The sequence below is a fragment of the Emericellopsis atlantica genome, assembly GCF_019669845.1.
Source record: "Emericellopsis atlantica unplaced genomic scaffold F5Z01scaffold_25, whole genome shotgun sequence".
NCBI lineage: Eukaryota > Fungi > Ascomycota > Sordariomycetes > Hypocreales > Bionectriaceae > Emericellopsis > Emericellopsis atlantica.
In genome coordinates this window covers 364,593-382,510 of record NW_025764727.1, presented here as the reverse complement: position 1 = coordinate 382,510, position 17,918 = coordinate 364,593, and the positions used below count along the sequence as shown (strand labels likewise).

At 55.5% G+C, this 17,918-nt stretch overlaps 7 protein-coding genes across 7 annotated transcripts; 2 read left to right on the top strand and 5 right to left on the bottom strand.

Moving 5' to 3' along the window:
* Positions 1 to 82: 82 nt before the first annotated feature.
* Positions 83 to 2,811, bottom strand: F5Z01DRAFT_626941 (glycosyltransferase family 20-domain-containing protein; the record flags this gene model as incomplete). The annotated part of the gene is made up of 3 exons (XM_046261512.1): positions 83 to 624; positions 685 to 2,623; positions 2,686 to 2,811. The coding sequence occupies 3 exons, from the start codon at positions 2,809 to 2,811 to the stop codon at positions 83 to 85; spliced, it is 2,607 nt and encodes an 868-aa protein (XP_046115705.1).
* A 2,212-nt stretch (positions 2,812 to 5,023) lies between these two features.
* On the top strand, positions 5,024 to 7,378 carry F5Z01DRAFT_683111 (uncharacterized protein; the record flags this gene model as incomplete). The annotated part of the gene is made up of 2 exons (XM_046265814.1): positions 5,024 to 5,119; positions 5,216 to 7,378. 2 exons carry the CDS (start codon positions 5,024 to 5,026, stop codon positions 7,376 to 7,378), a joined length of 2,259 nt encoding a protein of 752 aa, XP_046115704.1.
* A 71-nt stretch (positions 7,379 to 7,449) lies between these two features.
* F5Z01DRAFT_266155 (uncharacterized protein) lies at positions 7,450 to 8,509 on the bottom strand. The gene is made up of 3 exons (XM_046258631.1): positions 7,974 to 8,509; positions 7,672 to 7,898; positions 7,450 to 7,609 (listed from the first exon to the last, which is right to left on the bottom strand). Exons 1-3 carry the CDS (start codon positions 8,256 to 8,258, stop codon positions 7,522 to 7,524), a joined length of 600 nt encoding a protein of 199 aa, XP_046115703.1. The 5' UTR covers positions 8,259 to 8,509; the 3' UTR covers positions 7,450 to 7,521.
* A 239-nt stretch (positions 8,510 to 8,748) lies between these two features.
* Positions 8,749 to 9,697, bottom strand: F5Z01DRAFT_266290 (S-adenosyl-L-methionine-dependent methyltransferase). Its single transcript, XM_046258632.1, has 2 exons — positions 9,613 to 9,697; positions 8,749 to 9,559 (listed from the first exon to the last, which is right to left on the bottom strand). Exon 2 carries the CDS (start codon positions 9,479 to 9,481, stop codon positions 8,762 to 8,764), a length of 720 nt encoding a protein of 239 aa, XP_046115702.1. The 5' UTR covers positions 9,482 to 9,559; positions 9,613 to 9,697; the 3' UTR covers positions 8,749 to 8,761.
* Positions 9,671 to 10,893, bottom strand: F5Z01DRAFT_266098 (uncharacterized protein). The gene is made up of 3 exons (XM_046258630.1): positions 10,628 to 10,893; positions 10,398 to 10,568; positions 9,671 to 10,314 (listed from the first exon to the last, which is right to left on the bottom strand). Exons 1-3 carry the CDS (start codon positions 10,702 to 10,704, stop codon positions 9,861 to 9,863), a joined length of 702 nt encoding a protein of 233 aa, XP_046115701.1. The 5' UTR covers positions 10,705 to 10,893; the 3' UTR covers positions 9,671 to 9,860.
* An 874-nt stretch (positions 10,894 to 11,767) lies between these two features.
* F5Z01DRAFT_676665 (isoflavone reductase) lies at positions 11,768 to 12,779 on the top strand (the record flags this gene model as incomplete). The annotated part of the gene is made up of 4 exons (XM_046265269.1): positions 11,768 to 11,848; positions 11,908 to 12,048; positions 12,104 to 12,430; positions 12,486 to 12,779. 4 exons carry the CDS (start codon positions 11,768 to 11,770, stop codon positions 12,777 to 12,779), a joined length of 843 nt encoding a protein of 280 aa, XP_046115700.1.
* A 1,484-nt stretch (positions 12,780 to 14,263) lies between these two features.
* F5Z01DRAFT_639076 (uncharacterized protein) lies at positions 14,264 to 15,548 on the bottom strand (the record flags this gene model as incomplete). The annotated part of the gene is made up of 3 exons (XM_046262416.1): positions 14,264 to 14,470; positions 14,526 to 14,999; positions 15,210 to 15,548. The coding sequence occupies 3 exons, from the start codon at positions 15,546 to 15,548 to the stop codon at positions 14,264 to 14,266; spliced, it is 1,020 nt and encodes a 339-aa protein (XP_046115699.1).
* Positions 15,549 to 17,918: the final 2,370 nt, after the last annotated feature.

The following is a 17,918-nucleotide window of genomic DNA, read 5'->3' as shown; positions in this document are numbered from 1 at the left end:
ATGCCCATGTCCGGACATCCTGCCATGAAAAAGCGCCGAACAGCGACCGACATCATGCATGCGCCGGTCGCATCCAGTGGTCTCAGGGGAGTGCGCCAGGTACGCGGCCCTCGACCGAGCTCAAGGCGGCCAGGTTCACTTCGCTGACTTGCTGGATGTCATCCGTCCCCGCCAGGAGCGCAACGCTCTCGATCACGTCCTCGGGCTCGAGCAAATGCCACCTGGCCAGGGTCACCTTGGTGCTGGCACCGACCGTCACTGTGAAGACGTGGTCGGCATTGAGGACAGGACCCGAGAGCGCATTCAGACTCCGGAACATGTCTTCGTCCGTAAAGTCGTCGCCCATGCACAGCGCAAACTCGACAGGCCCCGCGTCGGGGCTGTCAGCAGGCGCGTCGGGGTTGTGGTACGTCTTGACCAGGCGCTTCGCGATTTCACCCTTATTGATAAACGTCGGTCGAACCTCGAGATTGGCCTTGCCCACCATAACCTCAACTTCCCACCGGGTACCCACGCCTTCCACGAGCTCCTTGTGGCATTCCCTCGACATGGCCTCTCCAAGCTCAGGGTCGGCACGGCGATAATGCCAAGTCAGGGCGCACCGCTTACGTTCGATGAATGACCCTATACGCGCCAAGTTAGTATTGCACTCTGACAACAAGTGAAGCGCTCGGGCCTGCTTACCTTGAACCCTGTCCGTATATTTCTGGAAGACGTCAACGACCTCCTGCTGCCAGCCCATGTCGAGCTTCTCCGCCAGGTTCTCCCATTCGTCCGAGTATGGGTTCTTCATAAAGCTACCGTGCTCGGCCGAGAAGCCCATGGCGGAGATGTGACCGAGATGCTGCTTAAGAAACTCCTGGTCTCGCCCGGATATTATCCAAACCAGATTCCGAGGATCGTCTGCGAGCAGCCGGAGCGATTTGATGATGCGTTCGGACGGGATCGCGGCGCTCGGCTCCTGGACAATGGGTGTCAACGTGCCGTCGTAGTCGAACATGAACAGGCGCTTCTTGGCGTCGCGGTAGCGCGACAGCATCAGTGCCCGGTCGCATAGAGGTGTGGCAATGGCATTGTTCGAGTCGCCGAGAACAGTATACACCTTGCGGATGAACTTGGAGATCCACGACTGCATGTTGTGGCTCGTGACATGGCTGTAGAGGCTGCCCTGCATGGCCATGCGCTTGTCTTCGGACATGGTCAGGGCCAGGTTGATCTTCTCCGCCACGCCGCTGACATCCCATGGGTTGATGTGCAGAGCATCGCCCAGGCTGCCAGCCGTGCCGCTGAACTCGGACAGGATGAGGGGCCCATGGCCGTCCTTCTGGCACACGATGTACTCGAGACTGGTAGTGTTCATACCATCGCGGACCGATGTGATGAGACCAATGTCGCCGGCACGCAGCAGTGCAAAGTACTCGTCTTGGCTGAGGTACTGCGGGTAATGCTGCACCGGGGAGAACCCGAGACTTCCGTACTGCCCATTGATCTTCATCACCAACTCGTTCACCCGACTGCTGACTTTCTTTTGGGGGTCGCCCTTTTCGGCTTCCACCAGCGTAGGTGTCGTAACTTGGATCAGAACAACCTTCTCCCTCCACTCTGGGTACAGCTCGAGGAAGCGCTCGAACGCCTGCAACTTCTGGGCCACACCACGCACACTGTCCAGGCGGTCTCGCCCCACAATGATCTTCTTGCCCTCATACATGGTTTTGAGTGTATTGTACTTCTCGGTGACAGTGTCATTCCAGGCAAAGGACTCCACTTTGGCTGCATCGATGCCGATGGGGAAGACACCGACCTGGACCCGAGCTCCGTAGGCATCGATGCCAAGAGTGTCTGATGGGAAGCCCAGAATACGCGTACAGCAGCTGAGGAAGTGACGCGAGTAGCTGTACGACTGGAAACCGATGAGATTCGAGCCAAGGACGCCCTGGAGCACCTCCTTGCGGCGAGGGAGACATCTCAGGAACTCGCTACTGGGGAATGGCGAGTGCAGGAAGAACGAGATGTACATGCCGGGTGCTCGCTGGCGCAGCATGCTGGGCAGCAGCATCAGGTAGTAGTCGTGTACCACCACAATGTCGCCAGGTTTGTAAAATTCGATGATTTTGTTCGCAAACATCTGGTTCATGCGGTAGTAGTCGGCCCACTGAACGCGCTCTTTGCGCCCATCGGAGGGCTCATGCTGCTTGTAGTGGAACAGTGTGTACAGGTCGTGCTCGGCGTATCTCCTCCATCTTGTCTGGTCGGTGAGTGTGATGCCCTCGGGTGTGGACTCGGCCTCGTCAGACAGCCAGACGGGAATGGTAGGCATGCTCTTGTCATGGCGGAGCTCGTATTCTAACCTTTCTTGATCCTTTTTCGGTACCCAGAGTCCCTCCGACTGTACGGGCGCAGGCTTGCTTGTGGCATCTACGGGCACGGGTGCAGAGAGCGGGTTCAGCGAGGATGCACCAACGGTCGTGGTTGGAGGCGTCTCGGGAGGTGACAATGGAGCATCTGAGGGATGGTCGACTTCTCCTGTCCACGCCACGACGGTGTGGTTCCATGGTGTAGCGTCGGAAGACAGGTAGGCGAACGAGTCGATGAGAGCCGATTGGCCGCGGCGGGATTTGAGGTCCTGTTCCAGAGCATCAGTATGTGAGACAAGCATCATGGCGTGCGTGGCACGGTGAAGCTTACCCATTGGCCTCCTGTGCGGTACGTGAACGAATGAGGGGCGCTGAAGGTCGCCGAGATGATGTTGCCGCTGAGCGAGAGGTCCGGATTGGCCGCCCGAATCTCAGAGAGAGACTCGCGACGCTCCATCTTGTAGGGAAGAGTCGTTTGGCGGGTCAGAGGATCGCGCAATCCTGTCCGCGAAGGGATGATCACGTCGTTGCGAGAGAAGTAGCTGACGCTGGGGACCCCGCTGCTGGTTGTCGTGCGGCTAGCAAGATAACTACGAGGGTCGATGCCCGGAGTGACAGCCTCGAAACCTAGATCGGTGGACGCGGGAGGTCGCGGCGTTTCGTCTTCGTACGCGTCGTCTCTTGCTGGAGGATTGTTGTTCGAAAAGGCCAGCTTGCCGGGAGCTTTCCGTTGGCCGCGGTCGTGGCCACCAGCAGTCGGCTCGCCCGCTAGGCCATTGGGAGGGGCGCTATCATGGTGTTGTTCATGGGGGGCAGTTCTGGACGCCATTCCGACACCAGGCGTTGCCGCCGGACGCGCGCTGCAAGTAGCAAGCGTGAGGTGCAAATTGCGGGGCGGATTCTAGACTGATGGTTGCAGGCAGGGTACGGATGCAGCCGTCTAAGTAGGTGAAGCAGGTGAATCCAGACAATGAAGACGACGTACGATGGAAAATAGAGCAAGTTGACAAATGAAGCGAGTGATGAGCTGAAGTATCACAGTCACAAAAATGAGATGGAAGGCTTTAGTCGCACAGGCCGGCTGGAGCTCTTGCGCCGTGTCGACTCCAGCAGCCCTGATTCACGGAAAACGTCGATACCAGTTGAAAGTGTTTATAGTGGGGCACCAGGACAATTTGCTCCTGGGCTGCTGATCAGAGGCATATCCGGGTACGTAAAGGTGACTGCAGTATCACCTGAATGCCACCTACCTCACTCCAGAAATCCCCGCTGCCTACAGGAATGGGGTGCCAGGCACGGTGTCTATGGCGGTCAGATATGGCCAGGCCGTGACGCAGCCAGGAACCTGATGATGGCACTCATGGTGGGGGAGGGGTAATTATTTTGCGGCGTGTCGAGACTTGCCTGCCTGGCTTCAGTATACTCTGACTCAGTACTAGACTAGCAGACACATATTAGAATTAATGAATAAGGTTCACCCCGGCATTGTTTCGACTGGATGCTCCCGCAGCAAACTTGAAATGTGCGCATGGTGCAAGCTGGCTCACCGCTGAGAAAGGAGGCTCTGCGCTTCGAGGAAGAAAGCCGTCTTTGGGGTGCGAATTTTAAATGCAGAGCAAGTTCAGGAGCTGACGTTCGATGCGCGATCTACTGCCGACCCCTGGAGGGTCCACACGTTCTCGACGCATCTGAATTGAATTGAGCTGCACCGCCTTTTCGTTCATCATTGCGTGTTGATTTGACTGGTGTCATGGCTACATACGTATAGTGACTCCTACCGTGTGGTGTCGTCTCTTCCCAGGACATTGGCCGCTGGAGTTCAATGACAGAGCTGGCAAGAACAGTGATTTTTTGTCCTGCCAAAGCATATGAACGATGATGTCAATGCTGTGGATCGGAATGGAGCCGAGAGTGGAAATCTTCGTGGCAGAAAGAGCGGGTACATGTCGATGTGCCAAGTACGAGTAATACTGGTTGCTAACTTGCTTGTGACTTGCTACACAAAATTAATAACGCCTTGGTTGGCTGTCTGCGTTGGCACGACATTTGTCGGAATCAAGATTCTTGAAGCAGAGCTCAGTTTAGCAAGCGTAGCGCCAGATTCACCAAGGGGTGTGTGTGTGTTAGTGGCCGGACATGATTGGCGAACTTGCCTTGCAGCTACCCTACAGAGCCGCGCTGTCTAGACAGAGCAAGCCATACCTCACTCAAATTGAAGGACTAATGATGAGTTTCCACGGTGAGACTTCAGCAAATACAATCACAGTGGTAGTAAGAGTATTCGAAGGGCGTCCCGGAAGGTGGCCCTTGACAAGCAGCCATCGACATCTTTTCTCAGTGCTAAGTTAATCTTGGGGTCTAACATTAGATCCATGGGTGATGAACATGTCGCAGATTGTAGCTGCTGATAAATGACTCTCGGATAACAAGTTCTTACTACCTAGAATCTTGATAGAAAAATCTTTCTGGCTTGTGACGGCAACCGGCGGAAAGACAGATTTGTCCCAAGTATTGCGTACCTACCTTAGCACGCCTGAGTTTGTACGCTTCAGGGCGATCACGTGAGTGAGCCACATCCGCAACGCCTTGCATCAAATCCGTCGGGCCATCTACGGCTTCTACGCATCAACATCGGTAAATACTACATCACGACGCGCCGCGCCGCCATCATGTCTGGCTCCCCACAATCGCCAGAGTCCTCGGCGCTGCAGCAACAACCCTCCAAGCACGAGGCGATCAACCACGAGGACGTGCACGAGGCGTTTGTAGACCAATCGGAACCTGACTTTCAGGATCATCAAGACCAACATCATCCCCAGGACCATCTCGACCAGCAGCACGCGTATCAAGAGCCACCGCAGCACACCGAGACCGATCACGCCAATGTTCACGCATACGCCAGCAATGGGCTCGAAATCCTACAGGCGGCGAGCGACGCCGCGCAAGGGCTCACGGGGCATTCAGAACTGCAAGCAGCAGTCGCTGATCCCAGCGTAGAACCTACGATCGAGCATCATGGCCTCTCCGACGCGTCTGCCGTTGCCGCCCTGGCGCAAGCGCACATGGCCCAGCCTCAGACGCAGCATCCGCAGCACGGGCTAGACATTACGCCCACCTCACATCAACTGTCCGAGTCACGCGATCCGACTGTGAACCCAAAGCTCACGCGACTGCGACGCGCGTGCGATATGTGCAGCATGCGCAAGGTCAAATGCGACGACGCGGGCATCCCCTGCAAACCATGTCGTGAGCTTGGCGTGGATTGTACCTACCAGCGCGAGACGAAGAGGCGAGGACCGCCCAACAAGCATGCCGAGGCCGCCAAGGCCGCAAAGCGAGCACGCATCGAGCCCCTACCCGCCAGTTTTCCCACGCCATCGCCGCAAATGGCCACAAAGGGTCTTTTGAACCTTACAGCTGAAGGCGTCCAAGATGCGGAAAGCATAGCACCAATGCCGGTGCTGGAGCTGCTGATCGACGACTTCTTCACGTACATACACCCGCTTGCGCCTTTCCCCCACGAGCCGACGTTCCGGCAATCCTTTGCTAATCGCGAGGACCGCACACGACCAGAGTTTTTGGGGTTGATTGCGAGCATGATCGGTGGACTAGTCGCGTCTTTCCCTCGCAGCGCCAGAGAGCACCTGAAAGCACAACATAGCACGCACCTTTTCCCGCGCGCTATTGTTCTGATCGAGAAGTGTCGGGATATCGCGCTAAATTCCCGCGGTCCCAGATTCGCAGCGAAGCAGCCCAAGACGCTCGATGATGCGGCGACCAGCTACTTCCTGGGTCTGGCCGCCAGCTACACGCACCAGTGGAACCTGTCTCACTTCTTCATGTCGGAGACGTTGACGTTAATACGAGAGTTGGGCTTCAGCCGGCCTAAGAACCCAGGCGAGCTACCAACCTTTGGCAACGATCAGTACTCGCCCGATCCGCTGCCCTTTAATCATGTCAAGGACCAAGTTGGGAAACGCATTTTTTGGTGCCTGCTGCTCGGCAACAGGTCATATGCGCAGCTGGGCGACAGCCAAATCGGCACGGTCATCCCGCCTTCGACACCCAACTTCCCCTACCCAGCGTATCCCGAGAACATCGACGACATGTACATCCTCGCCAACCAGATCAACGATCAAAACGAGGGCAATGCATCTTTACTCACAGGGTATCGGTTTGCCATTGACATTTACACGACGATGAACGGCATCGTCAGCACTGAGCTTGCCTACGGCATGAGTGCTTTGCAGTGGTCCGACCAGCGGTCCTCGCTCAGATCGGCCCTCCTCGCCGTCAAAGGGATTATCGACGATCTCCCACTTGAATTGCAGCTTGGCAACCACGGCGAGGTGGACCCGATGGATGCGTTTGAGGAAACGACCATGCAGTATGTGCCGCCTTTGTGGCCTACTGCACAGCCAGCCCACGATCTGCGGAATGTGTTCAAGACGCAGCCGCACCGACGGCGTCAACTCCAGTATGAGATCCAGAAAGCCAACATCTTCACGTCTCAGCTGGCAACTCGCTCCTATTTCGTGGAGCTCTACTTCAATCTTCGTGATGTGCATCTGGCGAACCCGCACAGCATGATCCATCTTACGCCGGAGCAGAAAGTTATTGATGACGAGGAAGACAAGGAGACACTCTCTCTGATGACATCGGAGCGTGAGCTCATTGTCGAGAACCTCTTGACGGTTCTTGGATCCATTTCCCAGCGCAATCTCGAACCGAATGGCGGCTCCATAATCAACAAGATTCGGCAAGTCGCATCGACGCTCTTGAACGATGCGCCGGAGCGGAAGGGCCCCTTTGCCATCAAGTCTGAGGAGGCGCTGTCCCAGCTGATTGACGTGCTCATGAAATTGGAGAAGACAGGTCCCGCTGGCACCACGAGGGCCAGCGATCCAATGCAGATGACAGCGCAGGACGAGGAGGAAGAGCTGCGGCATTGGGCCGATCTGAGGGACTATCAGCTGCGCTTCGCGGCGCATGGTGGGTTCACGGGGAACATGTTGGGGCAATGACAAGATTTTGGGACATGAAGATGGAGGATTGCTCCTAATTCGGTTCTGTAATGCCGCTACGCCAAAGGGAGATTGTACGATAAACAAAGTCCACTAGACTGGGGGGTATGATAACTCGCTGTAACGACAACTCGCATTTGATGCTATAAAACATACATCTCCTCATCCCTGGCTCTCCTTTCCATGGCCCATTCGTAAGCCGCAAACGCTGTGAGCACCCAATTGAAGAACCTTTCCCCCAGTTAGTCAGTAAGGTACCATCAAAGGACGGACAATGGACATGAAGAACGTACGTGATGATGGAAATCAAGGCGATCATGGCGCCTTCGAGCGAACTGGACCACCACGCGTCCATGTACATGGCAAAGTGCCGCGCAAGGAGACCTAGACACACGGACGCTCCGCACGCCACCAGCGCCTGGCCTCCAAACTGCAGACCCGGGGCGAACCCGGGTCTTTGATGCATGATCCTCCTCGTCGAGATGGTCGCGGCCAGGTTCCAGACCAGCGACACGACGGCCTGTGGCACAGATTTATGTTCAGTACGTACTCTGTCTCGCCAAGGGGAGAAGAGAGAAAGAAGAAGAAGGCTTACAAGCGGGAGGGACAGCCACAGAACCCAGAAGCACTCGTCCATCACGCTGTCGGTGTAGCCGCACAGTCTACCCGCCGCGAACCACCACACGTCCATGATGAGGGTGATGGCCGGGACGACAATCGCCCAGGGGCGCGTGATGTTGTACCACCATTGTAAACGATGGTGGAGCGACAGGCGAGGCGGTTGAGGCGGCGGCGGGTGAGCATAGTACGGCTGCTGGTATGGCTGCTGGTACGGGGGCGGTTGGTGCTGGTACCCCCGCGGGGGGTTCTGGTCATTCATTAGCCTCCCGTCGCGGTGAGCTGCGCTGCGCTATGAGAGAGGGTTTGGAGGGCTAAGGTAAGGTAGTACGTTGAAGATTGATGAGGATGTATCCAATTTGTGACAAGGTGGAGAACGTGAGAACAGGGGGTCGTCCATTGTCACGCGGGACGACTGGAGGCTTGGCGCGACCTTGTCCCTCGCGCGGCGACATGAGCCTGGCGTCCTGGGACGAGGAGGGGTGGCCATCCAACCTACATGTAGCGGCGGCTGCGGCTCATGATGATGATGGTGCTGAGACATGGACGACTCACTTCTACGGAACATCTGGTTCATGGATTCAACCAGTACACTTTTATTCGGTCCGTTCCGTTGTCATGTCTGGTCTTGTCACGACGCGGCGTCTCTGACTCTCGCTCAGATAGATGGAGGTTCCTCTGCAGCGACATCAAAATTCAGGGTACCTTACCCAGTACGAGTTGCCATGAGATGAGGTAGCATCAGCCTCAGCCTTAATTCGCCGGCTAATTCCCTGCAACGACTACATCCAACGGTTTCCGAGCTCTGAAGAGCATCACACGTCCAACGACCCAGGTCTCCACGTCCGCAAACAACCCTCGCAACTTGCAGTCAATCTCCTTCTTGTTATCCTCCCAGTTCCCAAAGATGCCTTTCCAGTTGTACAGGCTCATGAGAAGTCGTGCCAAGGGATTCATGGCCGCCTCCTCGCCCAGGATCGTCGCGCCAACCAGAGTTCCGCCTGGAGCGAGATGCGGTCGCAGCATATCAAGGACGCGCAGTTTGGACGCGGTCGGTCCAGGCATGCAGTGCAGCAAGTAAAAGAGGGACATACCGTCGAATACACGTCCCTCAAGGGGTAGAGCCTGAGTTGCGTCCCCCGTCACCGTGTCGACACGAACAGCACTGCCAGCGACACTCTCGACCCTCTGTTTTGCCATTTGCAGTGTGTTCGGATTTAGGTCCAGCAGCGTGAGCTCCTGGCACACCTTGTCGACATCCCGCGCGACAGCTGTCGCGGGAAAGTAACCCGTTCCAACACCGACGTCAAGATGCCTCTTCCCAATGGCCGACTGGAACAATGGCAGGAGGACCGTCTCTGTGGGGCATTTCCACGCGTAGTCATTGCTGAAGCCGAGAACGAAAGCATCGTAAAAGTTGAGGACGTGAGGATTATAGATGGACGTGCCAGCCTTGCTGTCTGGCGCGGTAGCCGGAGAAGCCATTTTGCGAAGTGTCTTGAAAACGGAGGAGTCGGATGAGGTCGAGGAAGTGTGTTCGGTGATCGACTTGTTCCTAGCTCACTAAGTCATTCCCTGTCAGCTCTTGACCGCTTCGGAACCGACGGCAGCCTGACGCTCGGCGTCAGCACGAATATTGTATCATCGCGACGTTGTGTTTCCGGCCGCGCGGGAAGAAAAAAAAAAAAAGGTCGTGTATATTGAGAAACAAGACAATCATCATCGGGTATCTATGGCCAAATCTCACAGCCAGATCTTGCAACACCACCAAGCCTAGTCAAACTCCACACCCACAAATTACAGACACCACCACCATTCGCCTCGCCTCACCAACACCGCGCAATGCTCGATTCTCACCAAGACTCTAGTTCTTCATGGGCACGGAGTCGGGGCCTCCGGTAGTCTGCGCTGGGAGCGGCGCCTGCGTGATCTCAGGGTTGGGGTTGTGCTGGTGCTCGATGGGCACGGGGCTGCCACCAGGAGGGCCGGCGGGCGGCGTGCCAGCGTAGGGAGAGCCGACCGGGGGCGACATGGGCGCCTGACCATGAGGAGGCATACCGCCAGCCTGGGGGTTGACATGCGGCGGCGGCGGCGGCCCCTGGGGACCTTGGCCGTGAGGAGGCTGCTGGCCGCCGTATTGCGAAGGCACGCTGAGGGCGTGAGGCGGAGGCAGGACATGGACGGGCGATTCGGGGGTGCGCGTGGCAATCTGCTTGCCGCACTTGTCGCAGTACCAGTTGGTCTGCTCGAACCAGTGGAGGCAGCAGGGCAGGGGGGCGAGACAGATGCAGACGAGGCAGAGGAGCGCACCTGTGAGACTGGACCCTGGGTTAGCAGCTTGTCGCGCGACCTCTTCCACCCACGGGCTAATGAGGCGGGAAGAGCAGGAGCTATAACTCACAATTGCATGCCCTCGCCCTTCTTCTCGATGCGCGTGCGCGTGCGCTGCTGGCACATTTGGCAGTCCACCCACTCGGGCACCTCGCTCATGAGGTGGAGCGGCGTCACCTTCTGTCCAGAGGTGTCCATGCCAGGCTGGCCCATGGGCTGCATGGCGATGGGCTGGCCGGGCCTGTGATTGTGTTAGCTTCATGCCATCTACCTCGATCGTTCATTCAGCAATGGACTGACAAGTTGGTCGCGGGCGCGGCGCTTTTGTTGCCCTGCTCGCCGTTGGGCTGGTAAGGCGGAGGTGGTTGCGTGGCCATGACTGCAATCTTCGTTGGCTATCTCAAGAAATGTGTAAGAAGGGAGACGATGCTCTTGATCAATTTAATTTTGGAAAGCAAGAGGGGAAGAGAAATCCTGAAGCGCGTCGAGATTACTTTGGCCTGGTCCAGGTCTTTTGAGCTTGGCCTCCGAGCTGAGGCGGTGGATACTGAGGCCGGCATGCACTGCAGGGATGCGCCCGGGGCTTAAGATTAGTGGGCCGCAGTAATCATCTTAGCCTTCTTAGGCCTATTAAGCGCTGAATCTCTTTACCCCGGGGGGCCACACGACCTTAAGATGGCTTGGCTTGCGCCTCACGCGAGTTTAATGCGATCCTATTCAGGCATTGAATCCTCGACTCCAGTCCGTCCCTGACGCATGACAAAGTCCAGTGTCAACGATGATCATTCTGTCAGGGAGGATTCAACAATCATACAATGCCAGACAGCGTGTCCCCTCCAGGCATCCGGGTCCTGGGCTGCCAACATGTCTGAATTCGGCCCCCAAATCGTTCACCACGGCGTGAGTCAATCTGCTGCGCCTCCCGTGGCTGACGTCGAATGAGCCTCGGGCGTAGCACTTGTGCTGCACGCCGAGCATGTCTCGAGCCAGCCTTACGGGCTTTGTGCCCATCCTGGCTTTGTCGTGCTCACAGTGCCAGTGCCAGTGCATGCCAGCGCATAGTTGATCACGAATGATCGAGATTCCCTTCTCGCTGATGAGGACCCTGACTCCAAGACGTAGATGCATTGCTCACGTTCTCCATCCCCGTTTCAGACGGACGCTGATGGTCTCTCAGCTGCCCCTATTATTCTCGCTTGGCGCTGCATTTAAAATTCTGGGCAACTCGAATAGGCTTGGCGAGAAGCGGCACGCCCCAGTCCAAACTCCAGTCCAGTCCGCAGGGCTGATTCGAATTTCGGCTAGGTACCCGGTGGGGTTTTACAGTGCACCCGCCACTCCCGCCACTCAAGGGTCCATCACCAGATTCACCACAACCTATATTCAACACGTGGGGGTTCAGTCTCGGACGTGAGCAGCAGCCAAATTACATATACTAACATGAAGGTCGCAATTGTAGGAGCCACCGGTGAAACGGGACAGTCCATCGTGAATGGCCTCCTCGAGTCGCCAGCGAAATTTGTGAGTTCTTTGGACAGACAGACAAGCCCGAAGAACACTGTTACTAACGGGATAAGCAGGAGATCACGGCGCTCGTCCGTGCCGCGTCTCTCCAAAAGCCAGCCAGCCAGAAGCTCCAGGAACTTGGTGTCCGCCTCGTCGCCACTGACATCTCCGGACCCAGAGACACTCTGGTGGCAACGCTCACCAGCATTGACGTGGTTACATTAGATTGTACACCACTCAACTATGACCCTCCGACTCACAAATACACAGAAAGAGGATGTTTTGGACCATGTCAAGAAGATATGGCTCCCTTTCACCGCCATTGATGTCGGCTGGTGGTTCCAGATCAGCACACCGAGGCTGCCCTCGGGCCGGTTCGACTACGCCCTCAGTGCGCCCATGGACGGGATCGTAGACGGTGGGGGCGTTGCTATCGCGATCACCCACTTGAGGGACGTGGGCAGATATGTGGCCCGCATCATCAGCGATGATCGAACTCTGAACAGATCCATCTTCGCTTATAGCGAAGTCAAGACCCAGTGTCAGGTCTTCGATGCTGTCGAAGCCAAGACTGGTGAAGCGCCAGAGCGCAAGATGGTATGGTCGATACTTGCCAATGTGTCCGCCGTGGTTGCTAACGTGTGCTCGTCAGATCCCTGCCGAAGATGTTGTCTCAAAGGCGAACGAAGCCGAGCAGAAGGTCAAAGCGGGATCCAAGGAGATGAGTGACCTGGTGTCGCTCTGGACGTGGCAGTACAGGCTTTCGTGGGGCGTCCGTGGCGACAACAACCCCGAATACGCAAAGTACCTCGGATACCTCGACGGAAAGGAGCTATACCCTGACTTTGAGTTCACCACGTTTGACCAGTACCTTGACGAGCTGCTTGAAGGGAAGGGCAGCAAGGTGTACGCTTATTATGACAGCCCAACATGTATCAGCACCTGACTCAGCAAGAGGAAGCTCGGTACGATCCTACAGCTTCTTCCAGCCGAAGACTCAATACACGGGTTCCACAGGGGAACAGACATGGGCCGACACGTGTCGTTGCAATCTATGGCTTAGCAAGTACGAGCTGGGCCATGTGCGGCCCACGGCTAGTATGTCGCGAAAATGTGGCCCCCTGGGCTTGAATTGTCTTGGACAACACCGTGCCCATCCTGCTAGGAAAGTTGAATGAGGCTGTGCAGTCCAGAAGTCTACGTTCCGTGTCTTTGAGAGGAACGCGCATGAAACATATGATTCGCTCTGTTGCATATTGATCGCGGTAGTCGCGTTGTTCACGATGCTGGCGTGTCGCATCTCCGAGCGGGCGGCGCCGTTGAGCTGTGACGCTCAATCTGAGCATCTGCTCAGCTTTCCGGAGCCTGGTTTGGCCGGGTCAAGAAGTATTGGACAGAGAGCTCGTTTCAGTGATCCCCACTTGCATACTCAGAGATACTTGGTGGAGTTGAGGTGGTTTCACAAGAGGGTTCCCATGCGGACAACTGCAAAAGCAGTCGCCCCGCGCATGGCGCGAGCAAAGCACTCAGACATCATTTTCTGTTGTCAGCTAGCTGCCGCAACCATGGACCGACTCCTCAAGATACACCTGCAAATAATTTGGGAAAGGTGAAAGCGTGCTCGCACCGGCCTGGCGTGCGGTCAGCAAAATGTGCGCTTGACCAGGGCTCTCAGCTCGAGTGTTCCACTGTTCATGCAAATATAGCGGCAGAAGTTCAATGATGTTTATATTATAGAATGCTACATTTGATTTCTCAATAACTGAAGCAGCAGTCTTGCTCTGTATAACATGTGCGTGTGAGGTGCATATTTGCTGGCCTCAGGAAGCCTCGCGCTACGGAAGTATCGTCGTTTGTTTACTTTAGGGGGCAGCATCTCCGAGCCGCGCAATTTTAGACTACCCTAAATCAAACCCAGAGGGAAAAACACCTCTTCCCGGAACAATGTGCCCTTTCTACTTCTTTGGAATGATAATTCGTATTACTTCGCTACTTTTGTTCGTGCCATTGTAGTGACGCTCAATTCTGACGTAAATTTTGCCTGCAACCGAATTGTCATTTTGATCCTGCGGATAAACTTTTTACACATGCCGTCTTGGATTGTAGAAAGTTTACATGTCGATGGGCATCGGTAGTTTGGTCCCGCGCATATGCGACAATCCAAATGTAGATAGAGGAGTTCACACTTGTCACCGTGTGGAATAGACAGACAATTGGGTATGAATATTTATTTCGCTGGGGTTATTGTGCGATATCCTCCAGCCTCTATTTTAGGCTCTAGTCTACCATTATTCACGGGCTCTCCAATTCAATAACCACACTCCAAAGCAAAAATCCAAATAGAAAACAAACTCCGAATGAACAACGACGACAGAATACCACAGCCTGCCAGCCTCATCACTGGCCATGTCCCGAGGAGGGGCCGTTGAGTTAGGATTGCTGGACATGGAGGATTTCTCCCGCAGGAATCGGGCTGCTTTCGTTGTAGACCATGAGGTCATACATAGACTTATGATTCGCCTGGACACCTTGACTCTCCAACTCCTGTCGCTTTTCAGGGGACACTGGGAAAGCCAAGAATCCCATGACCTTGATGTCCTTGAGGTTCTTGACGAAATGGACCGTGTCACCCTCGAACTTGTTGACGACATGGGCCATGACAGGGCCCCTTTCGGACGCGGTACCAACCAACAGAGACGCAAACGCAGCCATCTTCGACAAAAACATTATCCTTGATCAATTGCTCGTATGCTTTAACAAAGTGGTCTGGGACGTCGGAGAGAGTTGGCGGCTTGGGAGCAGCTTCAGGAACCGGCGTTGTAGTGATCGACTGCGCGGCGTTGGCGGCCGATGGACCCTGGCGGTGCTTCTTGAACTGTAGGTAGTTCTCAACAAGCTCGGCATCAGTCGCAGCCCTGTATTGGCCTTGGCCCGCGCTCACCAATAGAGCGGGAGGGGAAGGCTCATGGTGACTTAAGCCCGTGTTGGTGAAGCTATGATGCTGGGGCTGCTCTGTGGTTTGAGGCAAGGGCAAGCTGATGGGAATTGGGGCCATGACAGAAGTCTGTGCTGGCTCGGGAATTGAGGCCATGACAGAAATCTGTGCTGGCTCGGGCATTGGCATAAAGGACTGGAAAAAGTCAGTGAACAAGTTCTCGTACGGGAGCTGAACCGCCAGGTAAGGCAGGGCAACGAAGAAAGGTTAAACAGGCAGCGCGACGATTTTGGGTTCTCAAGCGCGTTGCAGAATAAGCGCGCCAGCCATTTCAAAACAAACATCAAAACAAACCCCTGCTGGCGGAAAGAGCCAAGAAGTTTAAAACTTAAGCACGCCTCTCGGGAAAGCATCATGGCACCAATGCCACAACTCCCACACCACGCAATAGGGCGTGTGCAAGAACAAGATAGAACAAAACAGAAACAAGGACAAAAGACAAATTTCATGTGCTTCACTTAACATGCTGCCAGGCTGCTGGGCGACAAACTGTGGCTGCTCAATGAAATCCCCGGCCTGCACAGCCTCCTGGTAAAGAAAGTTGGAATAGGCCACAACACGGGGATCTACCATGAAGCCCTCTTGATTGGGGAGACCCAGATAGTCCGGGTTGTTGGCGGAATCATCGCCCATGTACGGGTCGCCCAAGGTGAGCATGCCGTTCTGGCTCTCATCGACGGATGTAGAGGTGTCGACAAGTGCGTGAGTATAAGAAGCCATGAGGAAATGCTTGAAGCAGTGGAAGTATGTTGCTGAGCTGCAAGAGTGGCAGGTAAAGACCCCTGAAAGTGTGGGAGTCAAGTACTGCGACTATGAGAGACTCAGTGCGGTTGGAGGAGAAGAGTTTCTCACAGCATCTCGAGGGGCATCATCGGCTCTTTTATAGTCTTGCCATATACCTCGAGAGTGGGCAATCAAGGTGGTGTGTCCTCCGGCTCTTCGGACTCTTCCGACAAGGTTGAGGCATGTTTGTATAGCTCCAAACAAGCAATCATATGTATCCTTGTCGGCCAAACCGCCCTCACGACTGTGTTCGAGCCACAAGACAGTTCCATATCTTGATTCCGGAGATAGAGACAGCTTTAAAGAAGCTTCTCCTGTTCACCTGGTCTCGTAACATTGCTGTTTGAGCCCGGAGCTTCGATCTGCAGAAGTTGGAGTACATTGCGTCGGCCATGTTTCCCGCTTCTTGACCAGCCCATAGTTCCCTAGCTCGGCCAACAGAGGTTCGAAACTCTTCGAGATGACTCCATTCGGGGCAAAGACCGTTGGGGATATGCCAGCAAGGTGTCTTCAGATCGTCCAATGATCAGTCCACCGGAGACACACGTCTCGCGAGTAACCGAAGGGGCCGTGGGCCTTGGCCTTGGTGCCAGAGACCCTTTCCCAGGGTTGTGTGTACCCGGTCACGCCCATGCCCCTATCCCAACGTGAGTCGCTCTTGCCGGTGCCCCCGCTGCACAACACTCTCAGTCTCGAAATACAGTCCCTCTTGTGGCCTGCGACCACTGTCCCACAGTGATGGACAACCCAAACTTCGTTTGAGCACCGTACCCGAGAACACCCCCCGGGAGTTTTCGCCGGGCCCAGCACCAACCCATTGCCTTGGGCAAGAGCACAATGAAGCCACCATTGCATTTTCCCTTGATGTAACTCCCCACCACCAACAGCAGAAACAGGAACCATGTTTGTAGGGACTTGTCTAGTGGTGAGACAACTTGTCCGTCTATTGCTTGTAGTCTCATAGGATGCCCATTGCACAATGCAAAATGCGTAATCCATATCGATGTTGAACCGTTCCAGTCGTTGTTTGCCCATATCTCGTATACTTAGGCCATTTCTGTCTCATATCGAGGCCACTGTGTTGAATTGTGTGCGCTTGCCCAAAACCCACCCACTTCTGACGCTCGGCACAGCAGGTGACAGGCACTGGGCTGACTTGATTCCATGTTCCTGCCCACATTTCCATCCTGGTCTCCATTCGGCATTCGTGAACAAGCAAGCTTGCTAGATGATCATTTTCGACACCTCGTCGAAGACATGGCAGTTTCTTGCCGGAGTTTCATCGCCCAAAGCCTGACGCTTATCGATAGGCCCTTGCCGAGACGACACCTCTGCTTTGAGATCGCCAACGACATGGCGGCCATGGACCCTCATGCAAGTGAGCGGACCTGGTTCCATAGTGGACACGAATTGCAAGTCGACAGTGCAATGCTGATTATTCGGAGCCGGCGACATTTGTGGCTATGGAGCACCAACACTGCGAGCCCTCCCTCTCCAAACTCGCCAGTATCGGTTCGCCAGCGATGCAAAGACTGATGAACACAGCTGACTTGCGAAGAAGGGAAGCAACAGGCAATTGTTCCAGCGACGAGATGGTTCGACATGATGCCGGCGGAAGTGTCTTCGAGAGGGCGAGGAGCGCCGACGTGCCCACCTCCGAAGCACAACAGCACATGTTGGTTCGGGCAATGCAACACCCAGCTCGCCTCACTTGAACAAGGCCAGGTCATCCAGCTATTGAGAGTAAGTAAATATATTTCCTTATGAGGTTTAGTGTCTGTTATTGACCTTTGAGACTCACGATCTCTTCTCCCTGGCGTAGAGGCCTGCCGTCGGAAAAAGTCGATCGGGTGATAACCTTAAGGGCAGGTTCGAGAGGGAACGATGCGCTGGTTGCGAAGCATTGCGAGAGCGGCGACGTCGTTCCGATACCGCAGCCAGCCTTGCCATACATCCAGCGCAGCTCCGGTTTTCTCGACTCGGGTGCAATCTCAGGACACCAGTTGCATTGAGCGCACAATTGCGACTCCTTGGATGCTCATGCCACAACGATGTGGCTCAGGTGGTGGCGAAGTGACCGGCCCGCGCAAAATGTCGGCGCAAGACTTTTTGTGCTCGTCCCACGACTCTGGTAAAAGAATCAGCAAGGATCGCGAGCAAGCAAATGCGGTAGCAAGTACACACGGCCCGTGTGGTACTGATTCGAAAACAAACCCTGGGGGGGGGGGGGGGGGGGGGGGGGGGGGGGGGGGGGGGGGGGGGGGGGGGGGGGGGGGGGGGGGGGGGGGGGGGGGGGGGGGGAGGTGT

Bases quoted from the DNA above. Each gene is read 5' to 3' on its own strand.
- F5Z01DRAFT_266155 (XM_046258631.1), bottom strand. From the start codon at position 8,258: ATGAATGACCAGAACCCCCCGCGGGGGTACCAGCACCAACCGCCCCCG. The intron at 7,899-7,973 runs GTAAGCCTTCTT...TCTGTGCCACAG, and splicing joins TGTGGCTGTCCCTCCCGCTT to GCCGTCGTGTCGCTGGTCTG. The intron at 7,610-7,671 runs GTACGTTCTTCA...ACTGGGGGAAAG, and splicing joins GCCTTGATTTCCATCATCAC to GTTCTTCAATTGGGTGCTCA.
- F5Z01DRAFT_266290 (XM_046258632.1), bottom strand. From the start codon at position 9,481: ATGGCTTCTCCGGCTACCGCGCCAGACAGCAAGGCTGGCACGTCCATC.
- F5Z01DRAFT_266098 (XM_046258630.1), bottom strand. From the start codon at position 10,704: ATGGCCACGCAACCACCTCCGCCTTACCAGCCCAACGGCGAGCAGGGC. The intron at 10,569-10,627 runs GTCAGTCCATTG...ACACAATCACAG, and splicing joins GCCGCGCCCGCGACCAACTT to GCCCGGCCAGCCCATCGCCA. The intron at 10,315-10,397 runs GTGAGTTATAGC...CCCAGGGTCCAG, and splicing joins AAGGGCGAGGGCATGCAATT to TCTCACAGGTGCGCTCCTCT.